The sequence below is a fragment of the Carassius carassius genome, chromosome 44 (genome assembly GCF_963082965.1).
Source record: "Carassius carassius chromosome 44, fCarCar2.1, whole genome shotgun sequence".
NCBI lineage: Eukaryota > Metazoa > Chordata > Actinopteri > Cypriniformes > Cyprinidae > Carassius > Carassius carassius.
In genome coordinates this window covers 12353130-12375442 of record NC_081798.1, presented here as the reverse complement: position 1 = coordinate 12375442, position 22313 = coordinate 12353130, and the positions used below count along the sequence as shown (strand labels likewise).

Here is a 22313-nt window from a genome sequence, read left to right as displayed (position 1 = left end):
ATTAATTAACCGTGACAGTAAAGAATTTTACTGTAAATAAAAAAAAATACATTTTTGACCTTTATATTCATCAATGTGTTAACCAATAATAATAAACATTTCTTGAGCATCAAATCAGCATAGTAGAATCATTTCTAAAGGATTGTGTCACACTAAAAGACTAGAGTAATGATAAATTATATCCATACCAGGAATACATTAATTTAAAAATATGTTTAAATATAAAACAGTTATTTTAAATTGTAATTATTAAATTTTATTACTTTTTACTGCATTTTTAATCAAACAAATTCAGACTTGATGAGCATAAGAGATTTCTTAAAAAAAAAAAAAAAAAAAATCTTGCCAACCGAACTTACGCACCGTGTGTTAGGTGTTTGCTTTGATTTAGCAGATTTATTTTGAGCAGCCAAGTCCTTTTTTTGCCTTGAAACAAGCTTATCGGAAATCAGTGAACGGCTTCTAAAGTTTTTTTTGCATCCACTTTTTTTTTTTTTTAGTAATCACAGTATTTGATCTGACAGGGTAGCGTGCTGCTAATTTTGTTCTGCCATTTCCAGCCAAAGCCCAGTCCCGGACCGCATCAAAGCCCCTCCGGTGATCATGACGGTAACCAGGACACTATAAAGCGCTGCCCGGAGCCCGAAAGCCCCGCTCGATCATCTATCAACATACCCCCTCGACCTCCACCTCCTCGACTGCCCGCAAACCAGCTCAGCAGTTTAGGTAATGAGACCAATCGGGAAGAACATGGCCCGTGGGAAACCAAGGGGGATGCTGGGATATGTAGTCTGTTCGACGAGAGGCTGCAGGTCTTGTTTGATGAAGAGGAAGATCGTGATGAGGAAGGAGACAGTAAGAGAGGCCCTCCCCTTTATACCTGGTTCAGCCCCAGTCACCAAACCTGTCTCCAATCCGTCCCACTGTTAGTTTCTTTAGTTAGCTCGTAGTGAGACTACATGTCATTCTTTCCTCTTGCCCTTTCTAAGAGAAATGGCGTCAGTAGTGCTGGCATGTGAAAATGTCACACACCCACTTGAAGACATCATGAGTCACCCACTCCACCCTTGTATTCTTTTCCTTGTCAAATTATTGTTCTCCTGTCAGTTAATGCTGCAACCATCATTTTTGATTCATTACACTTGTCTAGTTTTTGTTGTGTCATAGTATGGTCGCTGCAGATTGCAACAGGAGCTGCTAATGCTAAACTTCTTAACTGACTTTAGATAAAAAGAACAATTTCTTGACACATGTGATCCATGGACACTCTTGCTAGATACCTACTGTATGTGAAAACATAGTGTTAAGACAAAAAATCTAAAATGTTTGTTGTATCTTTTCTTACCCACAGGCAATGGAATGAGCCCGTCTGAACACTCGCCCTCAACAGAGAGACAGTCCACAATGCCCCCTGCTGTTCCTGTACCAAAGGACAAGAAAGATTTCCCAGTAATGCTCCATTTTAGTGCATTCCAGTATTGAGTCTTGTAACACTTATGGTTCCTGGAGGAAGAATTTACAATGTTTGCTAAATGCAATTTTTTTTTATATAATTTAATATTTTAATACTCTTGAATCACTGTTCACTAATGCACGTTATTAATATATTTAATGATCAGATATTTGAAGAAACTATGAATTTGTTTATTATTTAATAATAATATAATTATTGTGTAACGTGTGTATATATATTTAAATACATATGTAAATATATATATATATATATATATATATATATATATATATATATATATATATATATATATATATATATTAATTACTATTGCATATTTGTATTATTACATACAATCATATTGAATCGTTTTTAACTTTTATTATGTTCATTTTATTATTTAACAATATATTGATATTGTTTTTATTGTTTAAATATTTATAAAATAAATTGTTTAAATTTGACATAATATTATTGATTACATGATATAATAATAAAAACAATATTACATACAATTGTTTAATTTGTAATAATGCAATATAATTATATGTAGCAAAAATAATATTAATATTATTACATATAATCAATCTATCTGTTCTCTATCTATCTATCTAGTAGTGAAATTTATCTAGTGAAACTTTTGTTTTAATGTTATGTTTATTCTTTGTTTTGTTTTGTTTCCCCCACAGAAACCCATCAGCAATGGTCTCCCACCAACTCCAAAGGTTCATGTAAGTGGACATCATAGTTTACTCAGTCGTGCAGATCGGTGGCAATGTCCTGGGACTTAATTGCTTGTATTTAATTTTTCAATTTATGTATGTTGTCTTTTTGATAGCGTTGTCTGTTTTGTCGTGTATAAACATTTTGAGCAGTGATTTATTTGGCTGCATCTGATTTATCCGATGTGTTGTATTTCCATGTCCAGATGGGAGCATGTTTCTCAAAAGTCTTCAATGGCTGCCCATTAAAAATACACTGTGCTACCTCATGGATCAACCCAGGCACACGAGGTAAGCTTGTGAAGATAATCTGCCCAGTCTCAAATGTTAATATATAATGGTTCATTATTACATACAGATGGATTTGCTGATAGCGCCTGTATCAGTCTGTTTTGTTCTTCCCCGTTCATGCATTTCAGACCAGTATCTGATATTTGGAGCAGAGGAAGGTATTTACACATTAAACCTTAATGAGCTGCACGAGACGTCCATGGAACAGGTTTGATGTTACTTTTCAGATATTTTCAAATAGATGTGTAGTTTTCCTAACGGTATATAACAGTAGTAGTAGAAAAAAAAATTGCAAATGTGTCTGGAAAACTCAGTTTGTGTGAAGTACAACCTTACATTGCTGTGTGTTTTTGTCTTGTGCTAAAGCTATTTTTGTGTCATTTTCAGCTTTTCCCCAGGAGATGTACTTGGCTGTATGTCATGAGCAACAGCCTGCTGTCAATATCCGGTAAGATGTGTCACGCTTTATAGAGTACCATCGTTAACCATCGTAGCATATCATATATGTTGAAGCATTACCTGACATAGACGCCCTGTCCCTGTTTTGAATAAAGAAAATGTTTTTTGGCAGGAAAAGCATGTCATCTGTACTCTCACAGTCTGATGGGCCTATTTGAACATGCTCGACAAATGCAGAAACTCCCTGTTGCCATACCAACACATAAATTACCTGACAAAATAATCCCCAGGTAAATGTGCAGATCTCTGTGTAAGCTTTAGGATGTGACCAGTAGACAAAATGTAAATACTCCATTTGACATTTTTATTTGAATTTCAGGAAATTCTCAGTATCCACTAAGATCCCTGAAACAAGAGGGTGTCAGAAGTGCTGTGTTGGTGAGCAGATCCCGTCATTTCTTTCCTTTCTGTATTTCTGTATACACAGGAACTTTATCTACATTGGCAGATAAAGTTAATCTTTTACTATATTTTAAAGAAGGCTGCATTTATTTGATCAAAAAAACAGTAATATTGTGAATTTAAATGTAAATATACGTTAAAATTTAATTTATTCCTGAGATCATCATTCAGAAATCTCTAGATAAAAAGCTCTAGAAATATTCAGTTTTATCTGTGCTGAAAACAGCATTTGGAAACAAAATCTTTTAAAATGTCTTTGCTGTCTCTTTTCATCAATTTAATGCATCCTTGTTGAATGAAAGTATCCTTTTTTATAGCTTTTATATCATAGTCTATTGTTTTCACAAACATTTGAAGCAACAGTTTAATTCAGATGAGTTTGATGATATGATCAAACAGACTTTATTTAAGGTTTTATACTGGGTTTTGTTGTCTTGTTTATTCTCAGTGAGGAATCCGTATACTGGTCACAAGTACCTGTGCGGTGCCTTTCAGTCCAGTGTTGTCCTGTTTGAGTGGGTGGAGTCCATGCAGAAATTCATGTTGGTCAAGGTAAGTCACTGGTTCCCATCTTCAAAACAATAGCTGTGTCTTAATTGGAAGGCTGTGCCCTCTGGAGGTCTCATTCGTTGGCCGCATGTGTCATTAGCTACGTTTCTATCCAAAGTTACGAATTAAACGTATGCACAAAATTGGAATATTGCATGAAACATTTGTGCACCTTTTCCATCTAATGAGCATCATTTTCTGATTAACTAAATATAAAGAAGAAAATTTTCAATTGCTGCAGTATAGGAGAAGGCACTGTATATAATATATTTGTATACAATAAATTGCAAGTTTAAGAGCCTGCAGACTAAACGCAGTCATGTTATCTTATAGGTAATTAGGAGTTAATTATAATGAAGCACTTTGACGTACTTTGCTCAAGCATTTTAGAGTGTAAAAATAAACTAGCATTTCAGATGCTGTGAAATGAGATTGGCCTGTTGGTCGAGCCAGTTTTATGCTGTCCAATCGCAAAGTCACTTGTCTTTTTTGATGCGTGTTAATAAGGAATTTATTCAGTTCAGTGTATTTCCATCGTATTTTATGCACATGTTTTCTTAATGAATAATACATTTATCCTACTTAGTTGAGCGCATAAGTTTTTTTTTTTTTATGCACATTTTTAGAATTTACGCCCATCTTGGCATTTCCATCCAGTGTTTTTTATGCGATATCCCAAAAAGTAGGTGGATGGAAACATAGCTGTTGAGGCTGCATCATTTCAGTGGGAAAGTGGGAAATACAATAACAATAAAGTTTTCCTCACAATAAAGTACATTCAGTTTTCATAATGATTATTATTACTGTTAAACAAGACATCCTCAATGAAATATGTGGCCGACAAATGTGACCTCCAGAGGGCGCAGTGAGATAGGGTTTGTTACTGAGTGCTGTGTGGATTAGCGTTACACTAAAATCCATAGGAGATGTGTTTAACTGAAGGTTCTGGAAACAGTATGTAGCACATAGGCCACATTAGTTATTCATTCCTCCTTTAAGCTTCTAAAATTGCTGATCATCTACTTAAGACTTGTAATTAAAATTGCTTTACTTGGCATTTTCAAACACACGCTGTTCCAAATTAAGCACCGACTCATTCCCTGCAGAGCATAGACTTCCCCCTGCCGTGTCCGCTGGAGGTGTTTGAGATGCTGGTGGTCCCAGAACATCAGTATCCTCTCATCTGCATAGCTGTGAGCAAAGGTACGGAGCTCAACCAGGTGGTGCATTTTGAGACCCTCAACCCCAACTCTACCTCCAACTGGTTTGATTCTGGTGAGTACTTTAAAACATGACACCACTGTCTCTTACTGTAATAGCTTTAAATGTTTTAACAAATATTAATGTAATAAATAGTTTTTGCAATTGTTTATAATCTGTAATCTATAATCTATAAATATATTTTTTTCTCATTTAAATTAGCTTTTTTCCTGTTTTCTTTTTTAGATATGCAAAATTCTAGAAATTATTGTTGTTATTTCAGATACCCCACAGAGCTGCGTGATCCATGTGACCCAACTGGAGAGAGATACAATTTTAGTCTGCTTAGATCGTAAGTCCCAAACATGGCAATAATAGATAAATAATAGATGTGCATATATATATATATATATATATATATATATATATATATATATATATATATATATATATATATATATATATATAGCTATTTATATAACAGATATATATTAATTGCTTTTCTTCTTCCTCTCAAGGGTGCATTAAGATTGTAAATTTGCAAGGTCGGTTGAAGTCCAGTCGAAAACTCTCAGCAGAACTGACTTTTAACTTCCAGATTGAATCAATAGGTATGAAGCCTTGGTACATTAACGGTGGCTTCAAGTACATATATCTCCATTTTCTAAGCCCGCTGAATTTAACAGTTAGCCTTCAGTCATATTTAACTCTTTTTTTAAGGGCAAAAGGAAAATGGATTTAAATCTCTGTTTTAATAACTCTCTCGTGCTCTGTCTATCTATCTCTCCCTCTTAGTTTGCCTTCAAGACAGTGTGTTGGCCTTCTGGAGGCATGGCATGCAAGGACGCAGCTTCAAGTCCAATGAGGCAAGTCTTGCTGTGTATATGTGAGAGATAATATACAGAAAGACTGTCTATAATATCACAAAAAAACCTGACAGACACAATATAATTATTTATTTATTTATATACAGTATGTTTGAATATGTGTTCGCGTGTGTGTATTTGTATACATATAATTGGGTGTATTTTTATTAAAAAAATATATATCAAATTTATATACTTAAATGTATGATATATACATAGTAATCTACCTTTATATCATGTGATTTTTATAATTTTTTACTACAGTCTGCAACAGGGAACATTTAAAATCACTGTATTATTATTATGGTAAAATTGACAGTTTATTATATTTTAAATCTAATCAGTCAGAGTCACATATTTCAGAGAGCAGTGTACGAAAAACAAAAAACTAGGGTATCATATAAACAAATGAAATGACATATTATGCAATCCCATTATTCTGTCCACGTTTTATATTCCAGATTACACAGGAGATTTCTGACAGCTCCAGGATATTCAGGCTGCTAGGTTCAGACAGGTGAGAAGAAGCAATTACTCTAATTAGTCATTAATTAATATAATGCAATTTATTACTGGTGTGCCAATCCATATTATATAACATAGGTCATCTGTATTTGTTTTTATGTCATTCTTTATAGAGTGGTGGTTTTGGAAAGCCGACCAACAGACAACCCCACAGCACACAGCAATCTCTACATCCTCGCAGGCCACGAAAACAGCTACTGACTGCAGTGCATCAATGGAGAAAAACGACATGTTTTCCAAGAGCCTTTCATTTCATGTAGCCCAATGAGATGGCCACGTCTCAGACGATCCACAGATATGCTGTTGTTGAACCGCTGAAAGCACAGAGGAACACTTGAATGACTATAAAGATCTCAGAGTAGAGAGAAGACGGGCTGTAACAACATGATATACTACACTACTACAGTATGCACTTTCACCCTTACCTGTTTTAGAGGCCTTGTTTTGGTTTGGCTTCTAGCAGTTTTAATTTATCTTTTTCCTGAAAAACACACAACATGCTCTTTTTCCCCAAGATAGACTGTTTTGTTTTGTGTTTTTTTTTTTCACTACTCACATTTGACGCTAACCACACAAGTGCTTGAAGACACATATTTAATTCATGTACATACAGACAGTATTAAGTCGTACTCTTTGTATTGGTTGTGTAGATATCAGCACATTTATGTTGTACAGGTTTGTGGCAGCATTGGCTGTTGTAAAGGACTGAGAGATGATGGGTACTACTTTAAATGACCTCTAGGGCCAGATCACTTTTGTTATATGCAATAGTTTAGGAATCACAAAGCTGAAGTGCCCATCTTTCCAAGACTTGCCTTTTAACATTGAGGTTTTTATTTGTTTGATTTTATTGTATAACCTAATCCTTTTTTATATAAAGCCAAATGGTGTTTTTATTGAGCAACTTTTAATTCAGTGGCCCTTGAATTAATTGTTTTTAACTCTGCGGAATGCACTCACTCAATTTGCACAAGGTTATTAAAATGTTGATGTGTACTTTATATGTAGGTGTATGTTTAAAACCATGCCTATAATAACATGTATACAGTAGATATATACACACTTTTTTTTGTCAATGTGTACATGTATAACCCTGATAAGCAATAAATCATCAGGATGTCCTTACATGGTTTTAAATCAATCAGACTGCAAGGCTGATGATACACTGGGCAACTTTCAGTAAACTCAGTAAACATTGCTGACAAAAAAGTTGCCCCATAAGTCATCAGCGTGTGACTGAGATCACAGGTTTGTTATGTGGATGACATCACTGTCTACATCAGTTGTGTGTTTGTAATTTGAATGCTGTACACACTATCTAGAAGATGTTGGAATTTGTAAATTGCTGTAAACGTTCAGCAACATGGACTGGCATAATTATCTCAGAACTGTAGTTAAAAGTAAAGGAGGTTCTATTATAAGAAAATTAATACATACTCCCTAATTTCTCTATCTTCTTTATCCGTGATTGACATGGTAATACGGTTATGGAATTAATTTTCGTTTTGTGTCTATGTACATACTGTAAAATAAAATCACATGGTTTTGCATACTAAAATGTCTTGCTTCTTGATATTTATAATTGTAAACTTATTACGTCCATGATTTCATACTATGTATATATGTAATGTTCTCTATTATAGATAACATTAAAGATTGCTTAGGTGTTTTTGTTTTAGGAAAATATGTATTAGTAATATTTTGCTGTTATAATAATGCAACGGAAATATTCATAATTCCGAGCTCAGAGCGCACGTAAAATTATCGTGCATAGAACAGGAAGTTAGACCAACACAACCGGAATAAGACTTTTATTATAATATTAATACGGACTCTTGCTTGCTTCACAGTCCGTTTCGTCACAGACATGGCTGCGTCCAGTGTTTTTAAAGCAGGTCTTTTCAATTACAAAGTTGCGATCGTGACGGGAGGAGGGACTGGAATAGGCAAAGCTATTACTTCTGAGCTCTTACAGTTAGGTATGCATTTACTGGAAGTTTTACTGATGGATTTGACTTCGTATTTAGATCAGGACTGCAGTGAACTTTAGTCCAGATATTGAGCAACACACAAAGCAATCAGTCACTAATTAATAAAATATTAATTTTAACATTTTACATCACATCACATATTAGTAATAACATATTTAATAAATACAAATGCAATATATTTGATTTTTTTAAATTATGATTTCCGTTTCTGTAACGTTTAAATTTGCAAATGAGACATTCACCCTTTCACGCATAGTGGTCACTACAGTGGACAGCTATTAAAAAAAGCATTTTCTTGAATTTGCACGGGTTTTTATGGCAAAGTTGCACATCAATCTCTTCATTGGACCCTGGTGCATCATCCTATAAATTGCAACCAAGTGGCAAGCCTTTGTGTTTCGATTTTTTCCCCCTCCAAACCAAGATGGCCAAGGGTCAGTCAGACGTGCCAAGTTGCTCCAGAATATCCACCCATTCCTTCTATCCTAGGAGACTCTTGTAGCTAAAAAAAATATTGCAACATAAAGCAATATCTAATGAGTCATATCACAGTAAAATTTTCCAAGTTTTGATTTTAGATTGAGAGAAAACTCTGATTAATCACATGTCCACTGTAGTGGACGTCATGCATGCAATGGCTATATTTCAGCTACAATTCATAATTATAATGTGAATATTGTTTTTGAAATTTAAAACTTAAAAACTTAATATGCATTGACTTTTTCTACTGTAAATAAATGTATTTGTATTATTAGAATGTAATTTTCATTGACATCGAAAAAAGTCATGTGATTATGTATGACACTTGAAATGCATTACTTTACTTGTTAGATCAAAAAGTAATCTGATTTTATAATGCATGTTATTGTAATGCGTTTTTTTACTAATAACATCAAAAAGTAATCTGATTACGTAATGCATGTTACTTTTAATGCGTTTCTTTACTCATAACATCAAAAAGTAATCTGATTACATAATGCATGTTACTTGTAATGTGTTTCCTTTCTCATAACATCAAAAAGTAATCTGATTATGTAATGTGCATTATTGTAATGCGTTTTTTTACTCATAACATCAAAAAGTAATCTGATTACGTAATGCGTTACTTGTAATGCGTTTCTTTACTCGTTACATCAAAAAGTAATCTGATTAGGTAATGCACATTACTTGTAGTTAATTACTTGTTAGATCAAAAAGTAATCTGACTAGGTAATGCATGTTACTTGTAACACATTACTTTTCTTGTAACATCAAAAAAGTAATCTGAATGGGTTATGCATGTTACTTGTAATGCGTTACCCCCAACACTGATCATTTCAGATGAGATTGAAAAAACGTATCGCGTATCGTAGGTTTTTTCAGAGGTAGGCTATGATAGAAATGTGCATGTCCATCTTGAACATAATCATAATTATCAGCTAATAAGGGTAAATCCACCGTTGTACCTTGACAGGCTGTAGAAAATTCTGATGGAATCACGTCCTCATGTTCTGACATCATAGATACGCGAAGTGCAACTTGTATGAAGTTGTATGAAGCCATTTTTAATATTTTGCATTTATATTTTTTGCATATATTTTATAGTTTTCACATTATTTGATATAATTGCATTGATTAGTTTGTTAAATTCACACACTTTATCTGTTTGATTTTTGTCTTATATTTAATACAGTATATCTTCAGTTTAAACCAACCACATGCTGTCCACTCAAGTGGACATCTGAAGATCTCTTTGAAAAATTTGTAAAAAAAAAAAAAAAAAAAATCAGTTCTTGTTTTTCATGCCCTAAGAGCAATAAAAACACATAGGAAAAAAATCCTGACTGAGGTTATCATAATTCATGCATGAAAGGGGTAAATATTCATTAATTTGTATATATTTCCAGGTCCGTTTTTCTTCTTTCATTGTGTTAACATATGAACGTTTTTTTGTTTGTTTTTTTTTTACATATTTTTTATATAGTTTTTAATCACTTATATAAATTATATATATACACTTTCAACAGCCCAAAATGGCACTATGTTTTTTAGGAATAAAATAGTGATACAATAAATCAGGTGAATCTTGTATGAACAAACATCTTTGTAAAAAATCTCCGGAATGTAGATAGGTGTACCTGTAAAGTTTGGTGTACTTAAGTGCTACTGAGAAAAAAAGACCAGTACTGAAGTTTTTTTATTATTATTATTATTTAGTATTTTTTTATTTTTTTTAAGGAAGCCCGTTTCTGTTACTGAACACAAAAATAAAAAAATTTAATAGCGAGTTTTTATCTTAAAGTTCTGACCTTTTTTTCTCACATTTGCGAGTTTACATCTCGCAATTCTTTAATTATTAAGGAATTATTTCCTTAGAATTGCAACATAAACTCACAATTGCGAGGGGAAAAAATGCAGAATTAGATATATAAACTATATATTCTGCCATTTATTTCTGTTTATATCTCAGAATTGTGAGTTATAAAGCCTAATTACCTTGTTTTCTTTTTTATTCAATTAGAAACGGGCTTCCATAGATTTTCTACAAAAACCTAGAGTCTCAAATATCACTAATGTTGTAGGTTGCAGTGTGGTCATATCGTCCAGGAAGCTTGAGCGTCTGGAGTCAGCAGCTGAAGAGCTGACGCAGAAAATCCCTTCATCCAGTCCTGCTAAAGTGACCCCCATACAGTGCAACATCCGAAATGAAGAAGAGGTGAGTCTCATAAACCTATATTTTATACCTTTATGCCAGAGAAGCATGTGTAAAATAGTCTTTGTTTTTATCATGTTAATTTTGGAAGGGTTTCTCCAGCTGGAAAATTAATGTTTATAGGCAATAATAGTATAAAGTAGCTATGGATTATAATGTGGTGTGATTATTTAGCTCCTATTTTTTTTTTTTTTTTTTTTTTACCAGGTAAAGAACCTGATGTCCTCCACTCTGAAGCTTCATGGGAGGATTGACTTTTTGGTGAATAATGGAGGTGGACAGTTTTCCAGCCCAGTGAACTTGATGAGTGCAAAAGGCTGGAAAGCTGTGATTGACACTAACCTCAACGGAACGTTCTTATGCTGCAAAGAAGGTTTGGCAGAAATGGCGATGTGAAATGCAAGACATACAGTTTAGCAGTTTATCTGCTGTTTGTTTTGACCCTAATGTACAAACTGTAGACTTCACGATTCTGCATAACAAATTCAAAGGCTATTCAGTCAATTTTCCATCTCAATTCATAGCATACAATGCATGGATGAAAGATCATGGAGGTGCAATTGTGAACATCATTGCAGACATGTGGAAGGGTTTTCCTGGAATGGCGTGAGTTTGACATTATAGCAATATAATAAAAATATTGTGTATTACTTTACGTTTTTCATTTGTTAAAACTTTGTTTATAACAGGCACACAGGAGCGGCCAGAGCAGCAGTGGACAACCTGACCAAGAGCCTGGCCATTGAGTGGGCCGACAGTGGGGTCCGGATCAACTCTGTGGCTCCGGTTAGTGCCAGTTTGGAAACATTTTAAAAGCATGTATTGTATTTGGATAGTGCTCCCTACTCAGGAACATGGGTTGATATCCATGTTTGACTTACAGTATGTTCCTGGATAAAATGAAAATGTTAATATAAGCGCATGAAATGTTGAATAATAGCCTTGCGTGAAAATATTTCCATAGTATTATGACCTCAAATAAGTTTTTGCTAAAAATGCATGTGTTTATTATCTGCAATGTAATTATAATTCAACTACAATGTAAAATTCAGAGTAAACTTCCACTTGGTCTTATACCACATAAACAGTGCATGTGCGTTTGTTTTGTGTTTGTTGACTGCAGGGAACTATCATCTCCAAAACTGCAATGGAAAACTACAAAGAAATTGGCCCAACAATGTTTAAGATGTCAGTGCCATTCAGTCCTGCTAAAAGACTCGGTGTTCCTGAGGAGGTATCGTATGATCTATTATAATGATGACATTTTAAAAATATATATAATATTTATAGCTATATGTAAAGCTGGGTAGATTAGTTATAAGATGTAGTCTGTTACTGGTTCCAAATGACAAGACAAAAGTTGTAGTTAGTAACATAATCCATTACATTTACATTTTAGATAGTACAGTCAGACTACTTTTTGATTATTATTAGATTAGTTTTGACCTGATCATTCATCACATTGATTTAAATAGGATAATCTGGTGCCATATTGATGAAAATATATACACGATACAGAATTATACAAAATTAGTGTTTAAATTTATGAATTTAGCAGACACTTTTATCCAATTTATCCAATATATTTTTTTACCTAACATACATTCCCTAGGAATTGAACCCACACTGCTAACGCAATACTCTACCACTTGAGCCACAGGAACACAAATAACATGAGATTTAAATATTTACTTGAATTGTGCCAGATATCGCCTGCTGTATGTTTCCTGCTGTCCCCGGCTGCCAGCTACATCACTGGAGCAACCCTGAGAGTCGATGCAGGACAGAGCCTCTACCACTCTGTTTGGGAAATACCAGGTACCTTATTTCATGCTATTATTGTTTCGAAATTAGGACGGATTTTGACTCGTATTGTTTGAGTATGTCTCTGTTTCACTTCGTCTCTCTAATCAGATCACACAGCCTGGCCTCCAGCCCCAGAGGGAGAGAATACAGACACATTGAGAGAAATCATGGACATGACCAAATCCAAGCTGTGAATCATAACAAAACAAGTCTAGACTGTCCAACATCTGCTCTTCGTCACTGTGTGGGTGAACCACAAATGTTTTTTTTGTTGAATTTTTAACACGTCTTGACTGTGGCCTTTGAGTGATGCTCACTGAATTTCATTATCATTGCACAGCGGAACACTAATTGTTCTTTCAGAACTGTGTTTAATCCATGTAAATACGTTAATAGTATGATATTGTGAATATAAGATTTGTAATTGTAAGATTTCTAAAAACAAAAACATGTATCGGCTCTCACCAGGAGGTTACAAACATGTTTTGTTTAAAAAATAAAATTTCTTCTGTTGAAACAACTTGTAAGCTGTTGTATTAACATATTTGGAAATTAATATATCTAGAAAATGACTCCTTTTCTGCAAGCTGGACTACAAGACCAAACCATTTTAATTTTTGATAGGGGGACCTAACATGGGGGGGCACAAGCTGCTAGACAAATAAGGAACATTTCACTTTTTTACAGTTGTAAAATTTAGTCTTACGAATATTATTCCTAGTAGCATAGTATATAACTATATATCTATTCACTTTTGTCATGGTGATGATGGTATAGATTATCAGTATGTCATTATGCATATTTTCATTTTATTAAAATTATTATCATCATGTTGTAGTTCAGAGGCAGGGGGAGTTAATGATTAATGTTTGTTTTTTTTTTTTTTGTTTTTTTTATGGTATCTTCGTTTAAAAATTGAGGTTCCCAGCAGAGCACTGGTTGCTAGGCAGAGCGCCGGATAACGCGAGCATGCGCACTGAGCGCTACGCGCAAGCCGGTGATTGGCCAAACAGTGGCATTAGTGGCGCGAGGAGGGGGATGCGTTGTCCTCGGTGTGGTACTGTCCGAAAAAATAAACCCAGCGCCAAAACGTTACACGTGGTGAACACTCGCAAAGGATAAACTAAATACACAAGCGACCTCTGCTGCTGTATTAGCTTGGGGGTTTAATCGAGGTAAGGACCGTGCATCCTCACATCTGTATTGTTTAAATCAACAGCAGACAGTACGCGTGGGGTGTGACTTGAGACACTGCCAGGTCTTAAAATGCGATGGAATGCAAAACTAAGTAACATATATAACAGTCGGTTATGATATTTTTTCTTTCCTTCTAGAAGGAAACCTCTTAAAAGTGTGATTGACACCAAGCAGGTGTGTGCAGCTGTAAACAAGGCATCATATAGGCGTCTCTCAGGGTTCATAGTCATGAGAGAAGGGGCATCTGGAGACCTCACTGGTTTGGAGCTGGAGGGAGGGATTGAGACAGAGGAGACGCCGGTGAACACGCTTGAGAGGTCAGCAGAGGAGGAGGGAACCACCACCAGGAGGAAGAAGAAAAAGAAAAAGAAAGAGATCATCTACCGCTCTGACCTGGAGGTGGAGGATGCTGGGGAGGGGTCCTCGGCGGATGTGGATGGAGCCTTCAGTCCTCCACTTGATGAAGGTGAAGATCTGATATTTGGGGGTGAACTCACTGTATTGTGAAGTACAATGAAATTCATCTTTTGTTTGTTTACTGTAATGGGTTAAAACATATGATGTCACCAGCTCCATACCACGTGTGCTTTCTGTCCAGAACACTACACATTTAAAGAACATTAATGACATGATATTATCTTTTATGTTTTATACTTGTTGATCATTTTATGTCAGCTGTCTAGATATTGTTTTATAGTCTTCTGGTTGATATATTTTTCTTCCAGAAAATCTTGCCATATCAGGGAATAATATATTTGTAAATTTCTAGTCCTAGTAAAGGTGTCTCGAAAATTAGAAACATTAGTACATTTTAATGCACTAGTAATTATGTGTTTTATTTTATTTTATTGAAAGAAAGTAATACTTTTATCAGCAAGGGTATAAAACATTTTTAATTGTACAAAAGAAATTATATTTTAAATGAATGCTGTCCATTTAAACTTTCTAATTATCAAAGAATCTGTTTCACAGACAGCTTCCACACAAATATTAAGCAGCCCAACAATTTTTATTATCAACACATTGATGATAAATGTTTCTTAAGCACCAAATTAATATATAAGAATGATTTCTGAACGATCATACTAATTCTGCTTTGCCATCACATTAATAAAAATTAAAATATAACAATATAAAAGTTATTTTAAATTATAGTAATATTTCACAATATTACTGTTTTATTGTATCTTTTGATCTAATTAATGGTGAGCATAACAGACTTTTAGACATAATAGAAAATTGTACCAATCCCAAATTTGAAGCGGTTTATATTTGCAATTTATGTTAGTAAATGTTTAATACATTTTATTTAATAAATACAAGTTAAAAATAGTACAGTATTAGTTGTGAAATAAGTGCTTGTTTTTTGTAATTGGCAATTAATTAATTTTGAGACAGATTTTTTGTGCCTGCTGGCTGCCCACATTCCAATGTATATTGCATTTCCTCTTTCTTTCCCATATAACTGAAAGATTTATTTATAATAATTTGTTGTTCATGCAATATCCTTCTCAATATTTATCTTTCATTCACAGAAGAAGAGGATATCCCTCCTGACAGCCGTTTTGTGACCTTGACTGGCACCATCACACGGGGAAAGCGGAAAGGCCAAATGGTAGACATCTACATGACGCTTACAGACAAAGAGCTGAGAGACATGGCGCGCTCCAAAGAGCGTCTAGATGCAGAGTGTGACGGGGTTGCGGAAGCCAAGCAGAAACCCTGTGCGCTGGGGGTCAGCCAGGGCCCTCATGTTCTCCTCTGGAGCCTTTCCTGCTCCCCATTCATCTTCCTCCTCTCCTTCATAACATCGTTTTACTATGGGACACTCACCTGGTACAATGTCTTCCTGGTTTACAATGAGGAACGCAGCTTTCTGCACAAGATCACAGTGTGTCCCTTGCTCATTCTGTTCTATCCGGTGCTGATCATGACGTTGTGCGTCTGTATGGGGGTGTACGCCGCTGTGACCCAGCTGTCCTGGGTTTTTGGAGAATGGTGGTTGGCGGTGAGGGACCTGGAGAAGGGCTTCTGTGGCTGGATGTGTGGTAAGCTGGGGCTGGAGGACTGTGCTCCGTACAATGTAGTTGAGCTGCTGGACTCTGACACTCTGTCCGGGACCCTCCAGGGGAAGAGGATGGAAGATGTTGAGCACACTTCTACTTTGTGAACTTGAAAAGATGGAATAACTTTTTGATTTAAGTAATGTTTTTGGTTAATACAAGTTACGTTCTGTCAATGGCATCTGTGGCATACTGCTGAAAAAGATCATTTTGACTTGGATAGGATATGTCTCCAGACTTTTCAGTCAACAAGTTTTAAGATAAAAATGAGTCAAAATGATTTTGACAGCATTTAACGTGTTTTCAAGCCTGAGCATTCATATTAAAGGGTTAGTTCACCCAAAAAACTCTTGTCATTAACTACTCACCCTCATGTCATTCCAAATCCATAAGACCTTCTTTCATCTTCGGAACACAAGTTAAGATATTTTTCCAGGGTTATGTTTACATAGTTTACGCATGCTGAATGTAAACAGCGCTGATTACGTTCTGGGGTACTCTCCAAAATGACGGAGGATGGTAACTCGGGGAGAAGAAGTGTTGAATAAATTATGTTGTTATTGTTGTCTCTGCGCGCAAAAAGTATTCTCGTAGCTTCGTAAAATTATGACGTAACCACTGATGTCACATAGACTATTTTACTAATGTCCTTGTATGTTTCTGGGTCTGGGAACATTGCAGTTGCATTGCTGTCTAAGGGTCAGAGAGCTCTCAGATTTTATTGAAAATATCTTAATTTTGTGTTTTTGGAAGTTGAGCGAAGGTCTTACGTGTTTGAAACGACAAGAGGGTGATTTTTGGGTGAACTAACCCTTTACGGGATAGTTCACTCTGCCATGATTTACTCACCCTTCTGTTGTTCCAAACATTTTGAAGAATGTAACCATTTTGGTTCGTATCAACTTTGATGTGAAAAACAAAAAAAACTTACATTCTACCAACGTAAGTAAGTTTTGGAATGACATGAAGGTGAAGAAGTGATGACAAAATGTTCATTTTTGGGTGAGCTACTGCTTTTATTTTGCACAGTTTTATTGATTTATACACTGCTAGGGAATCGAATGAATTAGCCTAGTCTGAAACACTTTGCATTTTGGCAGTTAACTGTACAATTTATTTTACAAAAACTGAAATATAGGGCCAAGTTACTCAGAGAATTCAGCACATTATCTTTCCATATCACTTAAAAATAAAAATAATGGATTTTAATCTATGCTATACAAATGAATGACAAAAACACTAATGTTGTTGATGCAGTTACTCATGATGATATCCAAAAGCTAGCTTTTATATAGTTAATTTTAGAATATAATCAATAAGTAATGCACTGAAATAAATTAAAATAAACACTGTGTAAATGTTTAGAACTGCTGCCTTAATCTGAATCACTATGGTTAGCCTGCAGTAATGATATATATAGGGCACTCAAGTTCTATTTGGTCAGAAGTTTGATACTTCCAGGTTTTATCTGAAGAAAATAAGGTATGGCAGATATACTCCTTACTATGCTTAGACTATATTTCTTTTTGTAGGACTTATAAGCAATCTTAGTCAGTCAGCTATGATATGGTGATTAAAGGCAACTTTATACTTCCAAGCATCAGATTCTATGCAGACGAGTAGCATAAAATGATTAAATCTTTTATGTACAGCAGTGACCATAAAGAATCTAAAACTGAAACTCATTAGATAAACATTCTAAGAAATGAGAAGGAAATAAATGCCTTTCATCTTTTGAGCGTTTATCATGTACTCTCTGTGTAATCAGAAGTATGCTTCATATTTATCTTTACACACATTTTATACACTGTTTGGTGATACTTGATAAGCAGAAAATGTTTCCTCTCTTAGTTTGACCGATTCTTTCACTTGAATCAACCACTAAGAAACAGCAACATTTTACACTTTAAGCTGGCAAAAATTAACTTTTACACTATGTATACTTTTCTCTTTTTATATTCTGTTCATATCCAAGTATGGATATGTCCTAAATCACTGAATTGTTGTGTTCGTGTTTGAAACAGTGTGGTGCTTTGTATTTCCACAGGTGTAATAACAATGGTGCTCTAATAGTGTTCAACAAGGATGTTAGCCATTAAAAACCAGACTGTTTTACACACATTAAGGATAATGGCTCAGTTGTCCCAGAAGATCATCTTACATTTCAAAAACATTTTATGAGGAAATCCACAGATTATTGGACGATACATCTATTTCAGATGGGGTGGTGTCTGGTTCTCATATTGCACCTCAAAAACTCAAATCCAATTCAGCTCTGAGGTATGGGTTATAGCACTCATCTCCTCTTCATATACCGTCATCATTTACAACTTGATCTTTTGTTTATCTAGGCATACTGTTGTATTGTAACATTACTAAATACAGGCTTCCCATGGTGACTGAAATGTTAAAATTGTGTTTTCCCAAAAAGCGTTATAGAGTCCTAGCCAGTAAAACCAGGATTTTGGTTTTCATGCCTGGAAAAATCATAAGAATTAATAAACACTTTTGCAGTGAATATAAACTTAATATAAACTTATAATATAAAAATATAAACTTTTCTAGCTATGAAGATTTCCTTCACTAAAAATGCTCCTTATTTCTGAGAATCCTTCTTTTGAGTCATAAAGGAATGATTCATTATTCTTTGAAAAATTTGGTCTGAATCAAAGTTTATATAAACTTAAAAAGTGTGGGAACTCTGAAAATAACCAAATATCTTAGCAGAGATCTATGCATCTGATCTGAATCATTTGAATACTGTATGTTCACAAATAAGTAAAGACAAAAAGGGTTGTACTATTAAGATATATTTGAAATATTGAATTAATGCAGTTATTAAAAGCTTAAGTTGTATTGTATCTGTAAATGAGCAGCTTTTGTCTAAACCGCTTTTGAAAATTATCTTTCGGGACTTTCCAGAACTCATCTCACTGCTCATATTACAAGACCTTGACCTGTTCTTTTTGTTGTCATTGTTTTCGCAGTCAGGCCAGCCTTATAACTTTTACACAAAAAACACTTGAATGACATGAAATATTGTATATCATACGAAATATTGTCTCCTGTTTATCTGTAAACATGGTTTCTAAGCACAAACTGTTTTTTGCAGCATGAACTGATGTTTTGTTTTCACAAGTTGCACTTTTTTTCAACCATTTATAATAAAGAATATTTCGTTTGTAATATCAATGGTATAGTTTTTCCAATGTGAAAAAGGTCAGACCTTTCAAACGTTCAAAGTTTATGCAGCCCCCACGTAAAATGTGTACAGTGCTTTATAATTACCGGAACTTTTTTTTTAAATCCTATCATCGCGGCTTGTCAAAAAGCAGTCCCTCCCTTGACCTTCCTTAATTTAACCGGTCTTTAACAGAATCACCACTAATTAAGTGTAATACATAATCAGCATTGTTTTAGACTGAGGCTATCTGACCCACCCTTCCCCAGATATTTCTCGTCTGAGGCGTGGTTTGTTCAGTTACTTTCGTTTTGTTCCCTTCGTCGAAGAGATGAAGCCACACAACATCAACGGTAAAACTTAGGCAAACGCCATATCTTGCTTTCTGTTAGTTATAATTGTATATTTGAGTAATATTGTAATAGTTTAACGTTATGTTTGTTTATAATATTAGCTTTTCATATTATTTCCATAAAATACGTAGTTGCACAGTCAAAGGTAATTTGATCGAGTTTTAAAATCAGAATAGGCTATGTAACGTTAACGTAATATTGTTTGACGCATCATACTAGTTAATTTATCGCGAGTGAAGTAGTTTGTGCGTTTCTAATAGGCTATAACGTTATATCTTATTTTTATGGGTGGTTACAGCTTGTTGATATTTAACTATGCGCACGTCACTAACGCTAAATGGACACTTAAAACTTTGGACACGTGTCGTTTAATAAAAATACGTCATTTCGTTCTTTTGAGATGGATCTTTTTAGCGAATCAGAAACGGTCGAATCTTTTCACATTCGGTGTAAACGAATCGCTCGAGCTGTTTTGAAACTTATCTTTTGAAAAGTTAAAAAGATCCATCTAAAAAGAACGAAATGACATCTTTTTATTAAACGACATGTGTCCAAAGTTTTAAGTGTCAATTTAGCGTTAGTGACGTGGGCATAGTTAAATATCAACAAGCTGTAACCACCCATAAAAATAAGATATATATAGCCTATTAGATTCTGAATCATAGGGTAAAGCACGATAGAAATTTGCGTGGGTTGTCTTCGCTCGGCTACATGGGAAAGTTATCATTGGGTCTGTCCAGTAATTATTGATAAACGCGCAGTTTGCAGAGAAGCTGTCAGTTGCTCACGGTGGACTATCTGTCTTAAAAGGATAGTTCACAAAAAAATGTGGGAACTATCAACATTTTGTAATAGTTTACGCTCCCACAAGTTGTTCCAAACCTGTAATAATTTAGTTTTCTGCTGTTGAACATAGAATAAGTTACTTTGAAGATGTGTAGCCAAACAGTTTCTGGTCCACAATGACTATTTTTCTCTTCAGAGGACCAGAAGCTGTTTAGTTACCCACATTCTTCAAAGTATCTTCTTTTATGTTATACAGAAAAAAAAACTTTATGCAGGTTTATTAAAACCTGGGAATATTATGGCAGAATTAAAAAATTTTGGGGATGTACCATACCTTTAAAGTGACAGACACATCCTTGCTTCAAAAGGTGTAGGCCTATTGTTTTATTACAATTTAGATAGTCTGTTAATATAATATTCCGAGCCCAGTCTTATGAAAATCCGTATAAATATTACACCAAATAAAAACGAAAACTCATGGTATTGAAACACAAAAATACACTTTGGCATGCATATGATACGCATCTACACCACAACCCTAAACCTAACCATTGTGAAGCATATGCACGGCAAAGTCAAAGTTCTCGTTTTTATTTGCCGTACTATTTATACACACTTTCATGAGATCGGGTTAAAATATTCCATATATTATCAGAGCTTGGTAGACAATTATAATATTTTTAGACATTATTTGACAGATTAATTAATAGATTATAGGCCTATTTAATGCTAGACCCTATCTATTAATGTATCAATTATGTTAATTATACATATATACATAATAAATAATGTTATTTGGCATTTTAAAAAGTAAAAAAAAAGAGATAAATTATTTAGATAAAAATGGGACAAACAACGTAGTCCTAATTTAAGCAAATTAATAAAAAAAATCATAATAGCTGCAGAACGTAAAAAAACTATAAATAGTTAATTATAAATAATTCAATTTACAATAACTATCAATGTGTTCTGTTGCAAGTTTAAATAGCCTACTTGAGCATGTGTTCTCATGGTTTATTGAGAAAGCTGATTAAGTTTACTGATTATTTGTGTTTTTTGTGTGTGGGCGGGGGTAATGAATGGGTGTCCCTTATTTTGCCTTGCTGAAGGTGGCAACCCTACGTGAAAAGGTTAACAAAGCGACGAGTTCTTCACAGGATTCCACTTGAATTCTTGAGGCTTGTTTCGCTTTTGAAATACTAATATAAATTCCAAGAATATGTACGCAAAATTTGTGAATTATGTTGTCAGAAATGCAAAATAAATCCAGTTAAATCCACCCTAATATAAGAAAGTTTATGCCGATTTTGAAATTCTCTACTGTATGTATTTCTTGAAGATATCCAGTTACTTGCTATCTATCAAAGGCATAATTTAGTTATGAAATTGCATCATCTTTGCGTATGTGCCACATTTTTCTATTTTAGTGTTACCAGGGGATAAGCCTGCTTGCAGGCAACTGCACCAAAACTTCTGGCTCTCTAAATTAAGGACGTTGAAGGTATTTCTGGCCCTTGCAGTTGTCCTCAATTTGTTTACACTGATTGTGAGAGAGAGAGAGAGAGAGAGAGAGAAACTTAATGTTGTGTGTGCTTTGCCCTTTACAGGTGTAAATCCAAAGCGGCTATTGATTTCAACAAGAATGTGACAAATGAGGCTAATGTGGATTTTCTCACTATCATGATAAATACAAATTTCATTCAATAATTGCTAAAAAAAAAAAAAAAAAAAAAAAAAAACAACAAATAGCACATTTTCCCCGACTAGACTCTAGTAA

The 22313-nt window shown here is 34.4% G+C and overlaps 3 protein-coding genes and 1 long non-coding RNA gene across 11 annotated transcripts in view; all 4 read left to right on the top strand.

Moving 5' to 3' along the window:
* Positions 1-7367, top strand: part of map4k3a (mitogen-activated protein kinase kinase kinase kinase 3a) — an 87492-nt gene extending 80125 nt beyond the window's left edge. For 6 of the 7 annotated variants that reach the window (XM_059537636.1, XM_059537638.1, XM_059537637.1 and 3 more), the window contains 15 exons: positions 561-726; positions 1352-1449; positions 2143-2184; positions 2382-2466; positions 2595-2674; positions 2854-2914; positions 3038-3155; positions 3245-3303; positions 3776-3879; positions 4983-5151; positions 5360-5428; positions 5595-5687; positions 5872-5942; positions 6404-6459; positions 6581-7367. In XM_059537636.1, the coding sequence (XP_059393619.1) occupies positions 561-726; positions 1352-1449; positions 2143-2184; positions 2382-2466; positions 2595-2674; positions 2854-2914; positions 3038-3155; positions 3245-3303; positions 3776-3879; positions 4983-5151; positions 5360-5428; positions 5595-5687; positions 5872-5942; positions 6404-6459; positions 6581-6668 (1359 nt within the window). In that variant the 3' untranslated portion in view covers positions 6669-7367. Of the gene's footprint in view, positions 1-560; positions 856-1351; positions 1450-2142; positions 2185-2381; positions 2467-2594; positions 2675-2853; positions 2915-3037; positions 3156-3244; positions 3304-3775; positions 3880-4982; positions 5152-5359; positions 5429-5594; positions 5688-5871; positions 5943-6403; positions 6460-6580 lie in introns of all 7 variants that reach the window. The other variant, XM_059537635.1, reaches the window with a different exon arrangement.
* A 944-nt stretch (positions 7368-8311) lies between these two features.
* Positions 8312-13476, top strand: pecr (peroxisomal trans-2-enoyl-CoA reductase). The gene is made up of 8 exons (XM_059537329.1): positions 8312-8446; positions 11020-11153; positions 11358-11523; positions 11675-11756; positions 11840-11936; positions 12274-12384; positions 12857-12968; positions 13065-13476. Exons 1-8 carry the CDS (start codon positions 8335-8337, stop codon positions 13148-13150), a joined length of 900 nt encoding a protein of 299 aa, XP_059393312.1. The 5' UTR covers positions 8312-8334; the 3' UTR covers positions 13151-13476.
* Positions 13477-13981: 505 nt separating this feature from the next.
* Positions 13982-16563, top strand: LOC132126665 (transmembrane protein 169-like). 2 transcript variants are annotated; one of them, XM_059538083.1, is made up of 3 exons: positions 13982-14131; positions 14291-14619; positions 15692-16563. In XM_059538083.1, the coding sequence occupies exons 2-3, from the start codon at positions 14382-14384 to the stop codon at positions 16321-16323; spliced, it is 870 nt and encodes a 289-aa protein (XP_059394066.1). In that variant the 5' UTR covers positions 13982-14131; positions 14291-14381; the 3' UTR covers positions 16324-16563. The 2 variants fall into 2 exon arrangements, with proteins under 2 accessions (XP_059394066.1, XP_059394065.1); XM_059538082.1 differs by having other exon boundaries at positions 15689-16563.
* A 3037-nt stretch (positions 16564-19600) lies between these two features.
* Positions 19601-22272, top strand: LOC132126495 (uncharacterized). The gene is made up of 3 exons (XR_009427401.1): positions 19601-19750; positions 21964-22037; positions 22144-22272. It is a non-coding gene; the product is annotated as an uncharacterized LOC132126495 (long non-coding RNA).
* The last annotated feature ends 41 nt before the right edge of the window (positions 22273-22313 follow it).

What these genes read in the sequence shown, in the direction of transcription:
- LOC132126665 (XM_059538082.1), top strand. Translation starts at nt 14,382, where the DNA reads ATGAGAGAAGGGGCATCTGGAGACCTCACTGGTTTGGAGCTGGAGGGA. An exon ending in CAGTCCTCCACTTGATGAAG is followed by an intron (nt 14,620 to 15,688) that starts GTGAAGATCTGA and finishes TTTCATTCACAG; the next exon opens with AAGAAGAGGATATCCCTCCT.
- pecr (XM_059537329.1), top strand. Translation starts at nt 8,335, where the DNA reads ATGGCTGCGTCCAGTGTTTTTAAAGCAGGTCTTTTCAATTACAAAGTT. An exon ending in GTTCTTATGCTGCAAAGAAG is followed by an intron (nt 11,524 to 11,674) that starts GTTTGGCAGAAA and finishes CTCAATTCATAG; the next exon opens with CATACAATGCATGGATGAAA. An exon ending in GACTCGGTGTTCCTGAGGAG is followed by an intron (nt 12,385 to 12,856) that starts GTATCGTATGAT and finishes GAATTGTGCCAG; the next exon opens with ATATCGCCTGCTGTATGTTT.